We start from the raw sequence: 17033 nt of genomic DNA on the forward strand, positions 1-17033 counted from the left end.
CCTCCTTCATCACTGGACCACCCTCACGCCCGCACCAGGGTTGCCAAAATTAAATCTGTATTTTTGTCCTTAAAAATCTTTTCATCTGTATTTATTCTTCGAAAAATCTGTGACGATATCTGTATCGAATCAGTTGAGTCGTTTAACCTGGATTTTGCTGGATTCTTCTTCATTTAAATACTTTTGTTGATATATAATGTTATATACATTAGGTCGACCCATGTAGCTATCGAATTTTCGGACAAAAAATTGAGAATTAACAAAGTCACAGAGCATTACAATTAACGTTTCTGGAAATAGACTTCACCCAGGCATTTACTGGGTGCTAATCTGAGTGTATTACAAACCTTTACCTTTCAGAATGTACGACCACTCTCAAAAGTAAATATATATTTTAATATAGAGGGCTAAGCTGAGAGAGACACAGAGAATGTATTACTCAAACAGAAAAAAAATATCTCAAAAAATAGTTTTTGTAACATCATTTCTCAAAAATCTGTATATCTGTACATACACACAAAAATCTGTATATCTGCACATACAGATTCTTGGTCTGAAAATGGCTGAAAAATCTGTATAAATGCCGATTATTCTGTATATTTGGTAACCCTGGCCCGCACTTCCTTCATCCACCCCATATACCGAAATAAGATGAAGGATTTCTGACGCATCCTCCATTCCCACTCTACTAACCCCCCATTCCCTCCACTTTCAAACCCATTCCACCAACATTTCAAAATATAATCACATGAAGATAACATTGAACTCATGCTGACTAAGCTAATTAAATATTATTCTTTTGCCTTTCTCATATAGAAAGGTTATGCAATTGCTCCAAAAACCGACTTTCTAACAGAGGCCGAGTCTCATATAACATTCGACTCAGTTCGCCGAGATCGCAAAATATCTGTGTGTATGTATGTATGTATGTATGTATGTATGTATGTATGTATGTATGTATGTATGTATGTATGTATGTATGTATGTATGTGTGTGTATGTGCGGATTTGTTAACAAAATGTCCACATCGGTTTCTCGGAGATGGATGAACCGATTTTTACAAACAAAGATTCAAATGAAAGGTATAATTTTCCCATAGGTTGCTATTGAATTTCATTTTCAACCGACATCTTGTTCCGGATTACGAGTTGAAGAGTATAGTTACAAAACAAAATTTGTTGATTTGTCTATATCGGTTTCTCAAAATTTTCTGAACCGATTTTGACAAACTTGAATTTCAATGAAAGGTCCATCAGCTGCTGTTGAATTTTGTGTGGATCCGAGTTCTGGTTCCTGAATTACAGGGTTATACGTACGATCACGCAGTAAATCCCGATTCTAACGAATTCTGCCATGAATGTAAAAAGGTGATTTTTTTTCCAAAATGTAAACACAACTGTTGAATTTGTAGATCTAGGTCACCAACAGTCATTCAAAGTCTCTTTGGCCACACTGGCCACCATCGACGGATCCGGAAGCATCCAAATTCAGAATTACGGTTATATTGGTTTCTCGAAAATGGCTAGACCGATTTGATCAACTTAGTCTCAAATGAAAGGTGTTGCGTCCCCGGAAACTGATATTAAATTCCATCTCCATCCTTTTCCGGCTCCGGAGTTACGGGTTGTGGAGTGCCATCACATAGAAAACTCCGATTCAAACCGATACCGCGATGAATGCAAAAAGGTGCTCTTATATATACTTACCAAGTGTAAGACATTTCCATAATGTTATATTGTACGAACCAGGTATTAAATCATAATTTGGAGAAATGAGAAAAGCACAATTGCACCTCTAGGTGGATTAAAACAGGTTTTTTTTTGCTGGGATCTCAGTAAAAGTGACATCTGATAGCAGAGACTCGGGAAATAACTTGCCGAAAATCATTAAACAAATGGGAATGTGCTGAAATATCAGTTTCCAAATATGCTGACTACAAGGCTGTTGGTAAATTGCCGAGCTGAATTGAGTGTGTGCCGTGTTTTCAGAGCACTGGTACGTATTATTTCTGTCGCATTATGTTTTGTGTCAACCCATATTCTCACCATAAAAAACCATTTGAAAATTCGGAAAGTATTTTTTTATTTTAATTATAGAGGTTTTAAGCTTAGGCCTCTTTTTCGGGTTAGGCTGCATCCATAAATGACGTAGCATTTTTTGAGAGATTTTAAACACCCCCCTCCCCCATCGTAGCATTTCGTCACAAACCTCTAAATAAAACCCCCACCCCTCCCCCTGGTAATTACGTAGTTTGACGGTAACCCTCCCTTGTCCCCGATAAAAATAAAAAAAATAAAAAACCGATGTTAATTAGATGAAACGGATAAGATTGTCGTGACATCAGCTCAACTCCTATTCCTCTTTAAAAAGCTGCCTAGCATGACATGACTCCCTACCCCTCTGTCGTCAGACATCATCACAAAATACAAAACACCCCCTCCCCCATATAATGCTACGTCATTTATGGATGGACCTTTAGAAAAAACCTATGTGCGCGGTTGGAAATCTAATCCAGGTGAGCTGCGTACAAGGCCATCAATTTGCCAACTACGCTGAACCCGTCCCTTTCCGGAAAGTAATTTCTACATGTATCCTTCGTAATGGATTCCATGTCGCCCATATGTGGCATGATTTTTTTAATGGCCGCTGCGCACATAAGTCTTGCCAGATCTTGTAGCCGAACCTAGATTTTACCATCGTTCGTATGTGTCAGGATCTTCATTATAGACTTGTCGTACATAACCATATGTTTAAGTTGTTATGCGAAATGACTCTTTTCACTTGAGCTAACTTCTTGAACATTATCAGTACTTAAAGCCTGACTCACGTAAGCCTAAGTTCCATTCTCATCTTTAGTAAATGTCCTACATCAAGAATGCTGGGTCTTTCACGAAAAGACAGGAGGTCAATAGGATTCTATAATTGTCATGAATATTTTTCAGATATCAGATGCTGCCTTGAGCCATATTTAGCATCAATTACCATTGTGAAACCAGCCAGAGTTCCGAACCGCTTTCCGGATGGATTTTGAAGTGTGTCTCAGATCAAATTGCATAACGGAAAAAACGCTATAGAAAATTACCATCATGTCAAAAATCATGTCCTTAGGTACGAAAGTGACCCCGTTGGCTTCGTACCACTCCAGGACAACATTTGAATAGTGGTACGAAGTTAGATGCGGCCAGAAGATTGTAGGGCTCTCGTGTTGCTTCAACAGAGGAAGCAGACGCTTATGTAGACAGTCCTTGAGGTAGATCTCCCCGTTTACAGTACCGGTAGTCACGAACGGCGCACTATGTTTGTCACAAGAGCAGATGGCTTGCCAAATCATGTATTTGTTGGCAAAATTTGAAAGTTTCTGCTTGCTTACTTCCTTCGGAACTTCAAACTTGTGCTGGGTGGTGAAGAACAGTAGTCCCGGAAGCTGTCGGATATCCGCTTTAACATAAGTCTCATCATCCATGCTGAGACAATCAGACTTTGTCAGTATTTGGGAGTACAGTTTCCGTGCATGTGACTTTCCCACCGTATTTTGCCGTTCGTCACGATTCGGACCCTTTTGCGCTTTGTACGTCTGCAGTCCCTCCCGGTCCTTGGCTCTCTGAACGAAAAACTTGGATAGATTCCACTTTTTGTCCACATCCCCGAACGCACTGGAATTCAGCTTAAACGCTTTCGCTACACGCTTGGGAACCTTACGCAAAATCAATTCGCGACGTTGCCTTTCGGGTTATTCAATTTTCACACTTTTCAAACAACTGACGGCGATAAAAAAATATACACTCTAAACTACTTCTATTCAAATGTCCAGGAGAAAATACCTTAAGGGTTATTTTCCGCAGCGTTTTTTTCCGTGATGCAAAGTGATCTGATATTTATGTCACGTGTGGTAGTAGTTCGCTGTACTCAGCGAAGTTCGTTGGAACTTCCTTTCCCACACATCTGTCAGAAATATGAAAGGAATTATTCCGATTCGGGATCGGTACTTTCATTTGAATCGGAAGTCCGGCTAACATCAACTCGGGGCGGGGCCCGTGGGGACTATTGATTGATGAATGAATGATAGATGTATAGTAGCATGGTTCTCCATGCAACTCTAAGACATCGAAATTTCATCCAAGTAGGTCAATAAAGCATCAAAATGATGCGAGCTGGTCTGAAAATTTACGGTAAGGTAGAGTTACCAGTGTTTAAAATGATAAAGCAGAATACGGCAGAGAAGAATCGTGTTTCAATCTAAGATTTCTGTAAGGAGACATATTGTAAAAGCCATTGGAAAGATAAAAGGGCATTTGATGCTTCGAAATAAAAAAACAGTGCATGACGTTTCTCGTAATAGTAGCTGCATAATATGGCAGAAACCTGACATAATTAACATGTAATAATCTGACCTTCGCAGTTGCATGACGTTATTTGAGGATGAAGAGTGCTTTGGTTAAAGGGAAATGCTGAAGTAGGGTGGGTTTACCGTTCACCATTTGTACGTTGTCTTGACGAGAAAAAAATCTTTGTGTTCTTTGATAAGTTTAAGGTGGTTTGCATAACCAAAGTGCGAAATTTCCTATTCATAGAATATTTTTAATAGTACGGTTTTCACATGTTCAATCTGAACTTTTTAACATCGAGGCTATAATTTATGGGCAAACGTTGATATTTTAGAGGATTAAGTAAAGTAAAGTATCACACATTCAAATTTTCACAATACTGACAAAATATAGAAAGCAGTATTTGTTGTTCATTTTGACCGTAGTTCGATTGTATAATCATATATTGTTTATTGTATTATTATTTTGTTACTTTTTCGGAGTTCTCTTCTCATAGCTCTAAAGCTAAAGAATATCCAATCTACAAGAAATAATGTGTTTGGTTTTGAACTGATCTAACTAAAATCGGAAATGCGTCTACCAAGGAGTAGTAGTCAACTACACCATTTGACCGTGCATGATTAGTTGGGTTCAACGTTTCGAACTCTTCTGATTAACGTAACAACCCTCTTGATCGTGATATAGACGATATGTCCAAAAATTCAAACAATAAACTTGAATGTCAAGCTAACTAGTTTTTAAACTACGGGAGTTAAAATAGTACGCAGTAACATTGTCCCGTTTAGAACATCTTGATTGTGAGCAATACAACATTCCTGATATGATGAAACTGGTCAGAGTCGACATTCAACTTCAGAAAAGCCACACATTCTCTTCCAATGAACTTTCCCCGTTATACATGTAGTCCAAAACACATTATTCGATTTGCTCAAAATAAATTGAAACTTGAACCGAAATATTTGTGCAATGGTTCAATGATATCCTGAATTTGCTGTGATGCGTTTCCTGTTACTAGTACCATTCTGCTTGGTTGTCTGATGCTTTTTGATAATTTGATCACATGGGATACGAATCAGTGTTCGATTTTGAACTATTTTGCTTGCCGATTCATTGATATGATGCATTGGGATATTGATAAAGCTATGCCAGTATAAACTTTAAACTATAAACCACTTTTAATTCAAATTTCTGTAATTTTAGCAACCCACTGAAGAGTTACAAATATTCGGGTGCATATTTTTTTTTGGATCAGATACGCTAGTTATGGGTTAATATCCATCCTCAGTGCGGGACCCCCTAAATCCCTGGGACAGGCCAAGTATGTCCATGCGGAAAGACGGTATTGCCGATACGGTTCATTTAATTGTCCACTACAGCACACATTAACAAGCCGTTGCATAAGTGTATCGAACAGGAACATCGTGGTTAACGCGAACTCTAACATGCAATCAATATTTTTTCCACAATTTCGCTATGGTTATATGTATTCGTTTCAAGTCATTATTATTAGTGAGATTCGATCAGCATCAGCCAAGTTCCGTCCGTGCCCGCGCAATCAGACTTATCTTAATCTAAATCAAAGATGGGCTGTTTCTTCTTCCGATCTTTGGGGGCAGTTCGTTTGTTTGTTAGCTCACGTGGGCTCTTAACTGTGCTACCCAGCCCAGCACAAATCTCGTGCCAAACGTGATGGTGCCCTTCCCCGGCATCGAGACTGGTGCCGGGGGAACCGTACCGATTACTACCGATATTTTTTCCCTCACTAATCATAGTTATTATTTTCTCTATTTTACAGATAAAACAACCCGGCGCTCATACTCACGCGTGAGAAGTGTGATTAGCATTCACAACAGCCGCGGCGTCAGCGCGATAAACATATTTATTTACGAACAATCACTCGTTACGAATCAGCTAGAATATTCGCAAAACACCAACCCGTTCGTGTCCAAGTAGGTAGTGATAGTGCGTGAACAGCGGAACAATAGATACAGCTTATGTAACATTGTCTGGTCTTCGCTTAAGGAACTTCAACGTGGCAAGCGACAAACCCCGCTACAATTGCTCATAGCTTGGTCTGGCCCGGATAGCAACGGAGTAGAGTAAAAGTTAAAAATTTTCCATGTGGGTTTTATTCAAATTAATGACACAGTGAAGTGCAAACAGAAAAGTTCAAGTGCAATTAAAATTTCGGTAGTTGTAACGTACAAGCGAGCTAACGAATTCTGTGATTTCCGCCATCCAATCCGGCCAGCGAACAGAGCCAAAAGAAGAAAAGTAATTAAACAAAGTAGCAAGAAAAAAGGCAAGCTCCTCTGTAACCTGCAACGAGCAAATGTGTTAAAGCAACCACCTGGAAAGCGGTTACAAAGCAGGAAGATTAAGTTTTGGAGGTTGTTTTTTTCTACCTTTGTCCATCTTCGCACCTCGCACTGTTGTGGATTTCGGTGAAAATCGGGTGAAAAGAAAAGCTCGTAGAGCAACCTCATTCCTAACGGCGTACTTGAGCGGTGGTATAAAAAGTGGTAAAAGCAAGGAGTAACCACACACTCGAAAAAAACCCGGCATTTTGAATATCCCAGCAAAACCAGGGTGCGTCCGGGTCTCTCGCGTCGTCTTCCTCGGTTAGTTGATTAGCGGCGCGCGCGCGTTCGGCCGATCAGGTTCACACACGGTCGTCATCCGGGCGCCCCCCGAAGTTCGAAAGAAGTGTGGTAGTGGTCCAAAAGTCAGCGGCGGCGGCGGGACCCAAGATGCTAGCTCCGGGACATGTGGTGTCACTGTATGTGGCGACGAGCGGCTATAACGGTGCGGCACTTGGCTCCGACGAGAAGGAAATCGTTCTGCTGATTTACGTAATCATCGATGTGCAGACAAATAATGTAAGTACATACATATCTTCCACCACCGCGCGTCTCATTCCCGGGAGGGTGATGATGTTCTCCTGATCGGTTGCTCTGTACCGTGTAAGACAGGTGCAATAAGGGGGGAAGTGATGCCAGATGCGGTGGCGATTTATTTAATATTTATTGTTAGATTTATCTCAAAAGTTATTGTAACCGTTCTTTCTCATCTGAAAAGTTCCAAGACTACAGTAACACATCTATGCGGTTTTACAATTCAATATCAATCCTTCAAAAGGGCTAAGGAGATTTTTGTAAACAAACTTATTTCGCTCATTATTACGCTATCGAGTTGAATTTCATGAAAGATACACATGAATCATTCTTATGTGTTAAAAATATTTAAGAAATTTTATAACAATTTAAGAGAAATCAGCAAAACAAAAGTTTGTTTACAAATATTATTAGCACTATTCAAATGTTGATATGGAATTGTAATTTTGTAAGGTTTTTAATATGACCGGTATCTATATCGCCAATCTTCTTTCTTACCCTTTCGGCTATTTTTTCTCTGTCTAGTTTCCATTGGATATGTTCCTAACAAGCTTAGAAACAGGGAAAAATGACTTACGTCAAGATATGAAAAGTGTGTAAATTAACTTCTGGACATAAAGTTGCTTTAAGATGTTTATTGCAATGTTTCTCAATGATGGTGTATCGAGGAGGCCGGGAGGGACTTATTGGGCCTTTTTCGTGTCATGCCTTTTCCTGCTATAACCAGCCCAAAACGAATTTTCCGCAAATAAATAAGTAATTAAATATAAAAGTAGATCATTCCAGACTATTTGCGGTAGCTAGTATTCGTATTATTAGTGTGATGTTCGGAGTACTAAGTGAAGTACTGTATTTCTTGCCTTTCTCTCTCCGTTCATACTATTATCTTATTGCCGTTCTGCACGGTCGAGTCCTTCGCGATAATACCCGGTCGCAAATGTAAACCTTCACGCACACCTACGCCCATGATTTAGCAATCATAAATACGTGGTTAAGTCAACGTGTTAGCAATTAGAAATTCAAAAACCTTAGCTCAAGTGCGATTTTGCAAGCACCTATTCCCATGTGTTCATGAGTCGGTCACATACGAAAACTCCACTTCTCGGTCCTGGCAGTCTAGGTCCATGCCTTCATTTGGAGCAATCACAAAAAATCACTCATATACAGTAGACGACACGTTTCAGGGTGCCATTGTGGGATACTCCAGTGATATGGGGCAATTTACTCTTTTCTAGCATCTGCACCGTACACTTAAAATTAAACACAAGAGTCGTGACCCGCGCGAATATTTTTAAAGCCCACGCAATTATGCTAACAGTCGCACGGTACAAACGAATTTATACACTTTAAGTTACATAGCTTTAAAACACGCGATATATATACGATCTCGTAATAGACGATGTTTACATACAACCTCTCGAACCCTTCGCAATAATACAAACCTAGTCACAAACGCGAAAATGCAATTTCGATTGTGCACGCTCGCGATTTCACAAACATAAAAATTCCAGGAGGCTAAGTTAACACACGGCTTTGAGCATCATCATTTAAACGCCCGTTCTCATGCTACATTATTCGTCCTGGTCGGGAAGCGCTCACCCTAGGTCCTCGTAATCTAGATCCATGCCTTCAGTCCCAAATAAAAAAATAACACTCATATACATTAGACAAAAAGTTTGAAAGGGACATTGTCGGATACTGTACTGGTGATATGGCGGAATTTGCTCTCTCTCTCTAGCATCTGAACCGTATATTAAAAATAAAACACTAGAATCGATGCTAAAGCTCACGCGAATATACCAACGCTTATAAAAACGAACTGTTACACGTGGAGTTATATACACGCGATAAAAAAATGCCCAGGCCATCAGTTAGGATACGAACGCTCGAGTCTTGCGCGATAATACAAACCTGGCGACAAACACGAATATGCGATCGTCATCATCCACGCACACCTACGTCTACGATATCATAAACATAAAAATGCCCGTGTACACACACTTTCGATTTTTTTAACGCGATCTCAATCGCGAACATATAAATGCTTCTTCTCACGCGATTCTGATGTATACACGTCCTCACACTTCAATATTATACTCAATATTGCTAACAGAATCACTTCAGGCAGTTTTTTTTTAGTAAGTACCATTTTCCGTCGCGCCTGCAATTGTAGTGTTTGATTTTGACAGGAAGCTCTTCCGTGCATCAAGCGCTACAGCTCTAGTTGGATCAATCCTAAAGTACTTATAATTTATTTCATGCTTTTTATACATTTTGTCGAGCAGAACGGGAGCCTGCGCATTTTGCATATATTCTGCAAAATAATGCACGATCGATGTGTGATATAAGATTTTTATTCAACTCCCACTCGCTGGCAGTGGTTATTTATTCATGTGATTGACTCAATTTGAGGATTTGGGTAGGTGTTAGCTCGATTGAATTCCGATGAGACATTTGGATGCGCGACGTTAGGCATAAATACGTTAGGTATACATACGTTACATAAGTACGTTAGGCATAATGGACGATTGGTATAATATACGTAAGGCATAATGGACGATAAGCATAATAATTAAGAAAAATATAAAAGTAATCGCAAGGTTTTTTATAGTAGAGATATCAACCTTTATGCTCGTTTTTTGGGTTAGAAAAAAACTACGCTTTGTTGTATACAGTTGCATACCTTCGTATAGGTTTAACGAGAGTTTGCGCAATGAAAACTACCAAGCGAGATATTTATTTCTTACAAGTGTAGATTCTGTGGATGAGCTAAATCCCGATCAGAATGAAATAACAAGTTTGTAACAGAATACAATTTTCATAACAGATTGTGTTATCAATTTGGTCTCGTTAGTAGTTAAAATAACAAAATTATAACAAATAACAACGCGATATCGTCGCTGTTGTGCTATCTTATGACAAGCGCCATTTAGCACATTTCGAGAAAAAAATTTAAAGTTTGAGATTGAATATCTTGAAACTTATAAATGGTAAAAACAATTCAAAGAAGACAATTGATGCTTCAATCTATTCTGTATTAAACCCCCAAATATCACGAAGTTCGGTTGACTACGTTGCGAGTTTTCACTATAAATGTAAACAAAAGTCGCACTCACACGTGTCGTAGGCGTGTATTGATGGCGAAATTTGTATGGCTTGTCATAATTGTGCATGGAAAATTTTCCATAGAAAAAAAGCATCAATTATTAACTTTTATTAATATCTTCGGCTATATTCGGCCTAGAAACAATCGATGAGATGCATTTTGAAGGAAATTGAGCAAGCAATCTAGAAAAAATAGTAATTTTTAATTACAGTGTTGCCAAACATGAAATATTGCCAATTTAAAAGTAAAACTGCATATTTCTCGCAATACATGTATTTTTATTTTAAAAATTATTATGCCATTGTGTTCCTAAGACATTTTTACATATAAAAAAATCTAAAACTCTTATATTACTTAAGCGAATCCCAAGATACAGTGATTTAAAGCAAAAAACTGACAATTCCTCATCACTTTTTTCGCTACACCTCAGTAACCAAGCAAAATTTCAAAATTATAAAAACGCCATTTTGTAGAGAATTTTCAGATTAGTAATGTTGCATATCTAACTCAGTTTACCCCAAAATGGCGTTTGTCATAAGATAGCACAACAGCGACGATATATAGTTTTGATATGTTTTTGATGTGTGTTTCTGATCGGGATGCTTTGTGAACAGTTTTGATTCAAGAACATTTCAAGCCTCTGGGATGTATTACTAATACAATGGCATCCAAATATTGAAAAATAAAGGCTAATAATGCGCAATCATCAAGTTTTGGAACCATTGAAAACTTGCAGTGTTATGGACAGTATTAGTATTGAGATACGGATGTTACGTTTTGTGCCAATACTTTTTTTGTTTCGTTAACTCGTCACAGTACACGAAAAAACTCTCCAAGCAGTTTCCGTAGTTCTATCTTTGATCAGGAATCAGGAATTTAATCATTGCACTGAATAATATGGGAAATCATATAGAAGCTGCAAATGCATCATTCTTTCTTTCATGAGCTGCTCTTTATTTTCTTCTTGGACAATTGCACCATGCATGTATGTAAGAACTAATCTATGTTAATAATTTCTGAGTTAATGTTACTCATACCTTACTACAGATGAAATTTCCTCATCCTTTTACCAACAGATTAAACAAGAGTTTTGAATTTATTTTAGTTATGTGTAATTTATCGGTTGTACGTCGAGAAATTAACGCAAGCAGGGTTTCCGCATGCCAAGCATCCGGTTTGCTTCTTTTACTTAAGCAAAGTTTTCTTCAAGTACATACCGCAGAATAAAATGTTGAACGAGTTTAATCAGCTTCCAGAGTAATTCTACGACATGAAATAAAGTTCAAACGTTCACGCTCTCACTACCCCAGGCCATCACCGCCAAAAATGAGCTCCTTGGAGTGATACTTCAACTCAATAATTTATGCCTAACGTCTGTTATGCCTAACGTTCATTGTGCCTAACATCCATTATGCCTAACGTATATTATGTATAACTTATATTATGCCTAACATCCATTATGCCTACTGGGGTACACTCTTCTAGTGATATGGCGGAATGCTTTTTCTTCTGAAATCTAAACCGAACATTAAAAATGCAACACTAGAATCGAGGCTAAAGCTCAACGTTCTTACAAACGAATATAAACACACGCGATGTTACATACACGCAACATAGAAACGCTTACGTGGTCGGATTCGTTGGCATACAAACGCTTAAGTCCTGCGAGATAATCCAAACATCTGGTCACGAACGCGGACATGCAATCGCGATCTCGCAAACAACCCGGTGATTAATTTAACATGTTAGACTTTCGAGTTTTATAAACGTGACTTTTTGCGAACATATAAACGCTTGTTCTTACGCGATCATGATGTATTCAGACCCTCACATTTGAAACGTATACTCAATCTTATAAACAAAATCGCCTTAAGCAGTGCTTCAGTGGGTGGCAATTTCCGTCCCGTCAGCGGTTGTAGTGTGTGATTCTGATAGGAAGTCCTTCCGAGCATCAAGCTATACTACAGCTCTAGTTGGACTAGTATCGAAAAAAAAATAATTTATTTCATACTTTTTATACATGTTATTTAACGTTTTTGTCGAGCAGAACGGTATTTTGCACACACTCTGCAAAATAATGAATGATCAAATTGTGATATAAGAAATATCTCATCCTACTGCAAGGTGGATTAAATCAAATTTTTGCTCAATTCTCACTGGCTGGCAGCGGTTTAGAAAAAAAAAGACATTTCCATGTATTTATTCATGTAATTGACTTGATTCAAGGATTTGGGTAGGTGTTAGATCGATTGAATTACGATGAGTCATTTCCTATGCAAGGCAAACCGAATTCCGAAGCCATTGTTCCATCTACCAGCCTTTCATTGATGTAATGTTAGCACCAAATAAATTCATAAATTATAAAAAAAAACTTTTGATTCACTATAAAAGGTAGAAAATTGACACGAAATATTATAAATCTTGAGCGTTTTTTCAAAAAGACATATCTACAATAAGTGACTCTCTTTGTTTACTTTTTTTCGGCGTCACTATAGCTCTTTTCACTTATTTTACAGTACAGATCGAAAGAAGGTGGTTTTGACTAGCATATTATGCAAAGAGTTGAGGAATAAATGTTAAAGCGACCGAATTATTAACAGAAGAGAAAGCAAAAAAAGAGAGTCACTCATTGTAGATATGTCATTTTGAATAAAAGGTCTAGAAATATGTTATTATTTGTGGATCTGACCACTTCTTGTCCTTTCATCGTGTTTTTCTTCTTACGTGTGCTCTCTACGATTAATTTATGTTTTGATTCGAAATTCTACAACCATCGGTTTAGCAAAATATTTTCCATGCTATCATTTTGTGTGAAAAGCAATTATTCCTTGAATTTCTCAGTATCCCACTATCTGAAACGGTAATGAAATTTGCCTGATGACCATTCTATTCTAAAGATCAATCGAAACTATCTGCCGATTTTTAGCCTAAATTCCAACCTATGGCCATCTTAAAATACATCAGACAAACACTTCGAGACCAGTTTAGCCTTATCAAGCCATAACGCGGGTGGCAACGTGAGTACTGTCGAACAGGAGTTAAGATCAGCTTGAAACAACACTTTTTTTGGTGCTCATTGCGAGCATGCGATTCGATTCATTCGGGAAGATCGGATTATATATCATTTGCTGGCATTTAAACCAGTTTAAGTAGTTCGATTTAATGTTACATGTGTTCTTTGCCGCTTTCTGCTTTTATTGTACTTCCAATAGTTTGCTTTCCACTACTCATGTATACCAATTATAATATCGGTCAAGTTAAGGGGGAGGGGAGGGGGGTTGGTAAGTGTTTCAGCCTAAAAAAACAATTTCTTCGCGATTTTTGTTAAATTTGAGTGAAGCGAATTGATCAAAACTTTTGTACATTATAATGAATCATTTCAATACCATTCTGTAATTTTTACATGAAAAAAATTCGAAAAACGACTCGGTGACGAAGCTTTTTGTAGAACGTCTCTGGATAAAAAACACGATTTGCGGTGTTTACTGCCATTCAAAAACTACTTAACCGATTTATTTCAAACTTTGCATACACAATTCAATGCAAAAAATACCTAACTCCTACGTCGAGTTTTCGAAATAATTTTTCAATTAGGGGGTTACTAAGCTTCCACTTAATCTCTTTGAGTTGGTTTATCTTTATTCAAAATGCTATTTTTGCTTTTACTATGTCTTTCATATTACATATTCTCTCAAATACGAAGGCTCGTGATCTCGCCAACATAAAACACACCAGTAATTAAGTGAACGTGTAAGCACTTTTAAATTTACAAACGCGGTCTCATGCATTAATCCACCGTTCGCGTTCATGAATCGGTCATGCCTTTTGTTGGACCAATATCCACTAGATATCACGTTCTATGGCGACATGACCGGGAACTCTAGTGATATGGGGATTGGGGATACTCTCTTCTAGTATCCGAAGCGTACACTGAAAATTCAAATTCACGGCCGCCCGATCATCCAAGACCACACCCGAATGTGCGAATAGCCGTACGGTTATAAAATCGAATTTATCCAGGCAAGGTTACATACACGCTGGTGGACGCGCCAAATACGTTAACATACAAACGCTCTAGTCATTCACGATCATCCACGCACACCTGGTGACTTAGTAAATGTTGTAGTACCTATAAATTTACAAAGAGTGAATCTACAAATACCCGTGTCGGCGCGATCATGAATCGGTTATGTTCCGAAATCCCTGTCTTCAGTTGTATCAATCAGAGAAGAATGACGCTCATATCCACAGGAAAACAGGACTCTAGTTATATTGGAGAAGTAACTCTCTTCTAGCATCTGAACCGTACACTGAAAATTAAGTATCAGATCCACGATCGGCGCGACACATGGTTATAAAATCGAATTCATACAAGTGAAATTACATACACGCTAGTACATGTGACACAAACGCCCACACGATTGAACATGTTAACTTTCAAACGTCCAAGTACTTCGCGATGATACACAAAGACGAACGTGCAATCACGATCATCCACATACAACTACGCCCAAGAATTCGGTATTCAAAAACGCTCCGACTGTTTTGGGAACGGTATAGCACTTACAATTTGATTAACGCGGTCTTAAGTGCGCACATATAAACGCTCATTCCCACGTTATCGTACGCCCGCACATCCAAACCGTACACTCAATATCTCAATCAGAATCCCGGCATCCCCCTGCATTTGTCCGCAAGCAGTGCTTTATTGGATGACATTTTCCGTCTCGCCTACAATTGTAGTGAGTGATGCTGGCGGAGAGGCCTTCCTTTGTTTTCTTCAGATGGTATTGAAAACTGATGAAACATGTTAATTCATTCTGTATTTTTTATTTCGATTACTCTTAATTTCACATTCGGTAAATGTTTCACATCGCGAATATTTAGTCACCGTATTTGACCGAGCACAACGTTCTACTGCTGAGACTCACTCGTCTGGATAAATCATAACGACAAGAATAAAAATAATTTGCGTTGTTGTCATCTTTATATCAGAGATTCAGCGCCTTTAAAAAAGCTGTTTTCAGTTTTACTGAGAAACGTTAGAGGATAACTTATGGAAAGGTTTTTTCAATATGGAAGATGAAAGCGAAAGGGGCTTATAGGTGTTTTCGGCACTTTCCGAAGCAACCCAAAAACCTGACAACACTGAACCAAGCTGACCCTCGCACCCTGTACTGATTGAATCTTCTTTTTTATTGCTGGCGGTCTTAACAGGATGCTACATTGAAGCTACCGGACTGTTTGTAGGTAGATACATACCTGTTCTCTCCACCTCATGTCAGCCTTTGGCCGTGGATGCTGTGCACGTAATTATATATTCTCCTGATATTCGTCTATCTGGATGATGGAAGAGTGCAACCCGGCAGCAGCTTTTTATAACTTCTGGGCGGCTGAAGCTGCCGGTGTTTCCATATACTGCTGAGTAGTGTTGATGATGATGGGATTTTCGGATACTACAGAGTAAGGTGCCGCAGCAAAAACAGAACTATAATTCAACGAGGGAAATTATCGTCCGTATAGGGATTAGATGGTTTTTGAGCGTTACTTTTTCGAATTCGAGGAACTTGTTCTGGTACAAAGCTTCCTATAGCATCAGATGCTGTCTTAGATGTGACGACAAACTCACACGAAATTCCCCATCTATCCAGTCAAAATATTGAACACACTCGATGCCATGAACCGGACCCGGTTGTCCATCGAACGGTGGGTGAGGGTAAGCACTATGTTTGATTAATCGAGTGTCCGTGGTCGGCCGTTCGGGGGACCTATTTGCTAATCATTTTCATAGCGCAAATCGAAAAGCGCAAGTCATTTTCTTCCGTCCAACCGTGCCGACCTTTGGACCTAGCTCGATTTCATAGCGATACTCGTCAGGCGGAGAAGCTTAAGCTATTCAGTCAGGCTGACGCTTGGCACATTCCGCACCAGTCACCATCGGTCACCCGTTCGGGACCTAAGGTTGGTAGTAGTGTAATTTTCATTTTTAATTTGAATCGCAAGGAATGTCTCCAAAATATTTACTCGCGGTAAACACTTTTACGGCCTCTTTCACTTTCTGGTCTTGTCTTCATTCGCAGTGCTGCGGTTGTTTTTGGCGAGCTGTTGTTTTCGTGAGGGAATGAATGCAATGGAAGATACAACGGGCAGTTGGTTTCTATGAGTATAAGCTTTCGGAATTTCTTGGGCAATTTTAGTCGTAAACGTTTATAGGACTTTTGGCAATTATCATTTCAGTGTCAAATGAGAGTTGGATTAAATTACAACAAATCTTGAAAACTTGCATTGTTGTTAGTTATGTCACTTGTAATTTTTCAAAGACCCAATCTATTTTCAACTAACAATGATTTGTCAAATCTGCCTTCGATTAAAAATATAGGTTAGTATGCGACAATTGTTCGCCAAAAAGTATTGGTACTAGTTTGGTTGGTACACATTTGCTCTACTTAGTGTTTAACTTTAAAATAGATAATAACGTGTAGATGACGGACACAACGACATAGACATTTGAAAGTAAAACATAGACATTTGAAAGTAAAAAAAATATGAAATGATAATTTTTCATACATAAATTTCTGACAATTAGTGCAAACATTGTTAAATTCCGTTTAATACATTGAAAGTTAGTAACTTTCAAAAACACTACTTTGTGTTTGAAAATTTTGAAAAGAGGCACCTATATTGATACGTAGCGTAGTTAGTAAATCG

The 17033-nt window shown here is 38.5% G+C and overlaps 1 protein-coding gene across 6 annotated transcripts in view; it reads left to right on the top strand.

The window, feature by feature from the left end:
* The window catches only part of LOC131688486 (RNA-binding protein fusilli), a 351529-nt gene that overhangs the window by 31181 nt on the left and 303315 nt on the right, over nucleotides 1–17033 (top strand). For all 6 annotated transcript variants that reach the window (XM_058972767.1, XM_058972772.1, XM_058972771.1 and 3 more), the window contains exon 2: nucleotides 6121–7204. In XM_058972767.1, coding sequence (XP_058828750.1) covers nucleotides 7076–7204 — 129 coding nt within the window. In that variant the 5' untranslated portion in view covers nucleotides 6121–7075. The remainder of the gene's footprint in view (nucleotides 1–6120; nucleotides 7205–17033) is intronic.

This window comes from Topomyia yanbarensis, chromosome 3, assembly GCF_030247195.1.
Source record: "Topomyia yanbarensis strain Yona2022 chromosome 3, ASM3024719v1, whole genome shotgun sequence".
Lineage (NCBI taxonomy): Eukaryota > Metazoa > Arthropoda > Insecta > Diptera > Culicidae > Topomyia > Topomyia yanbarensis.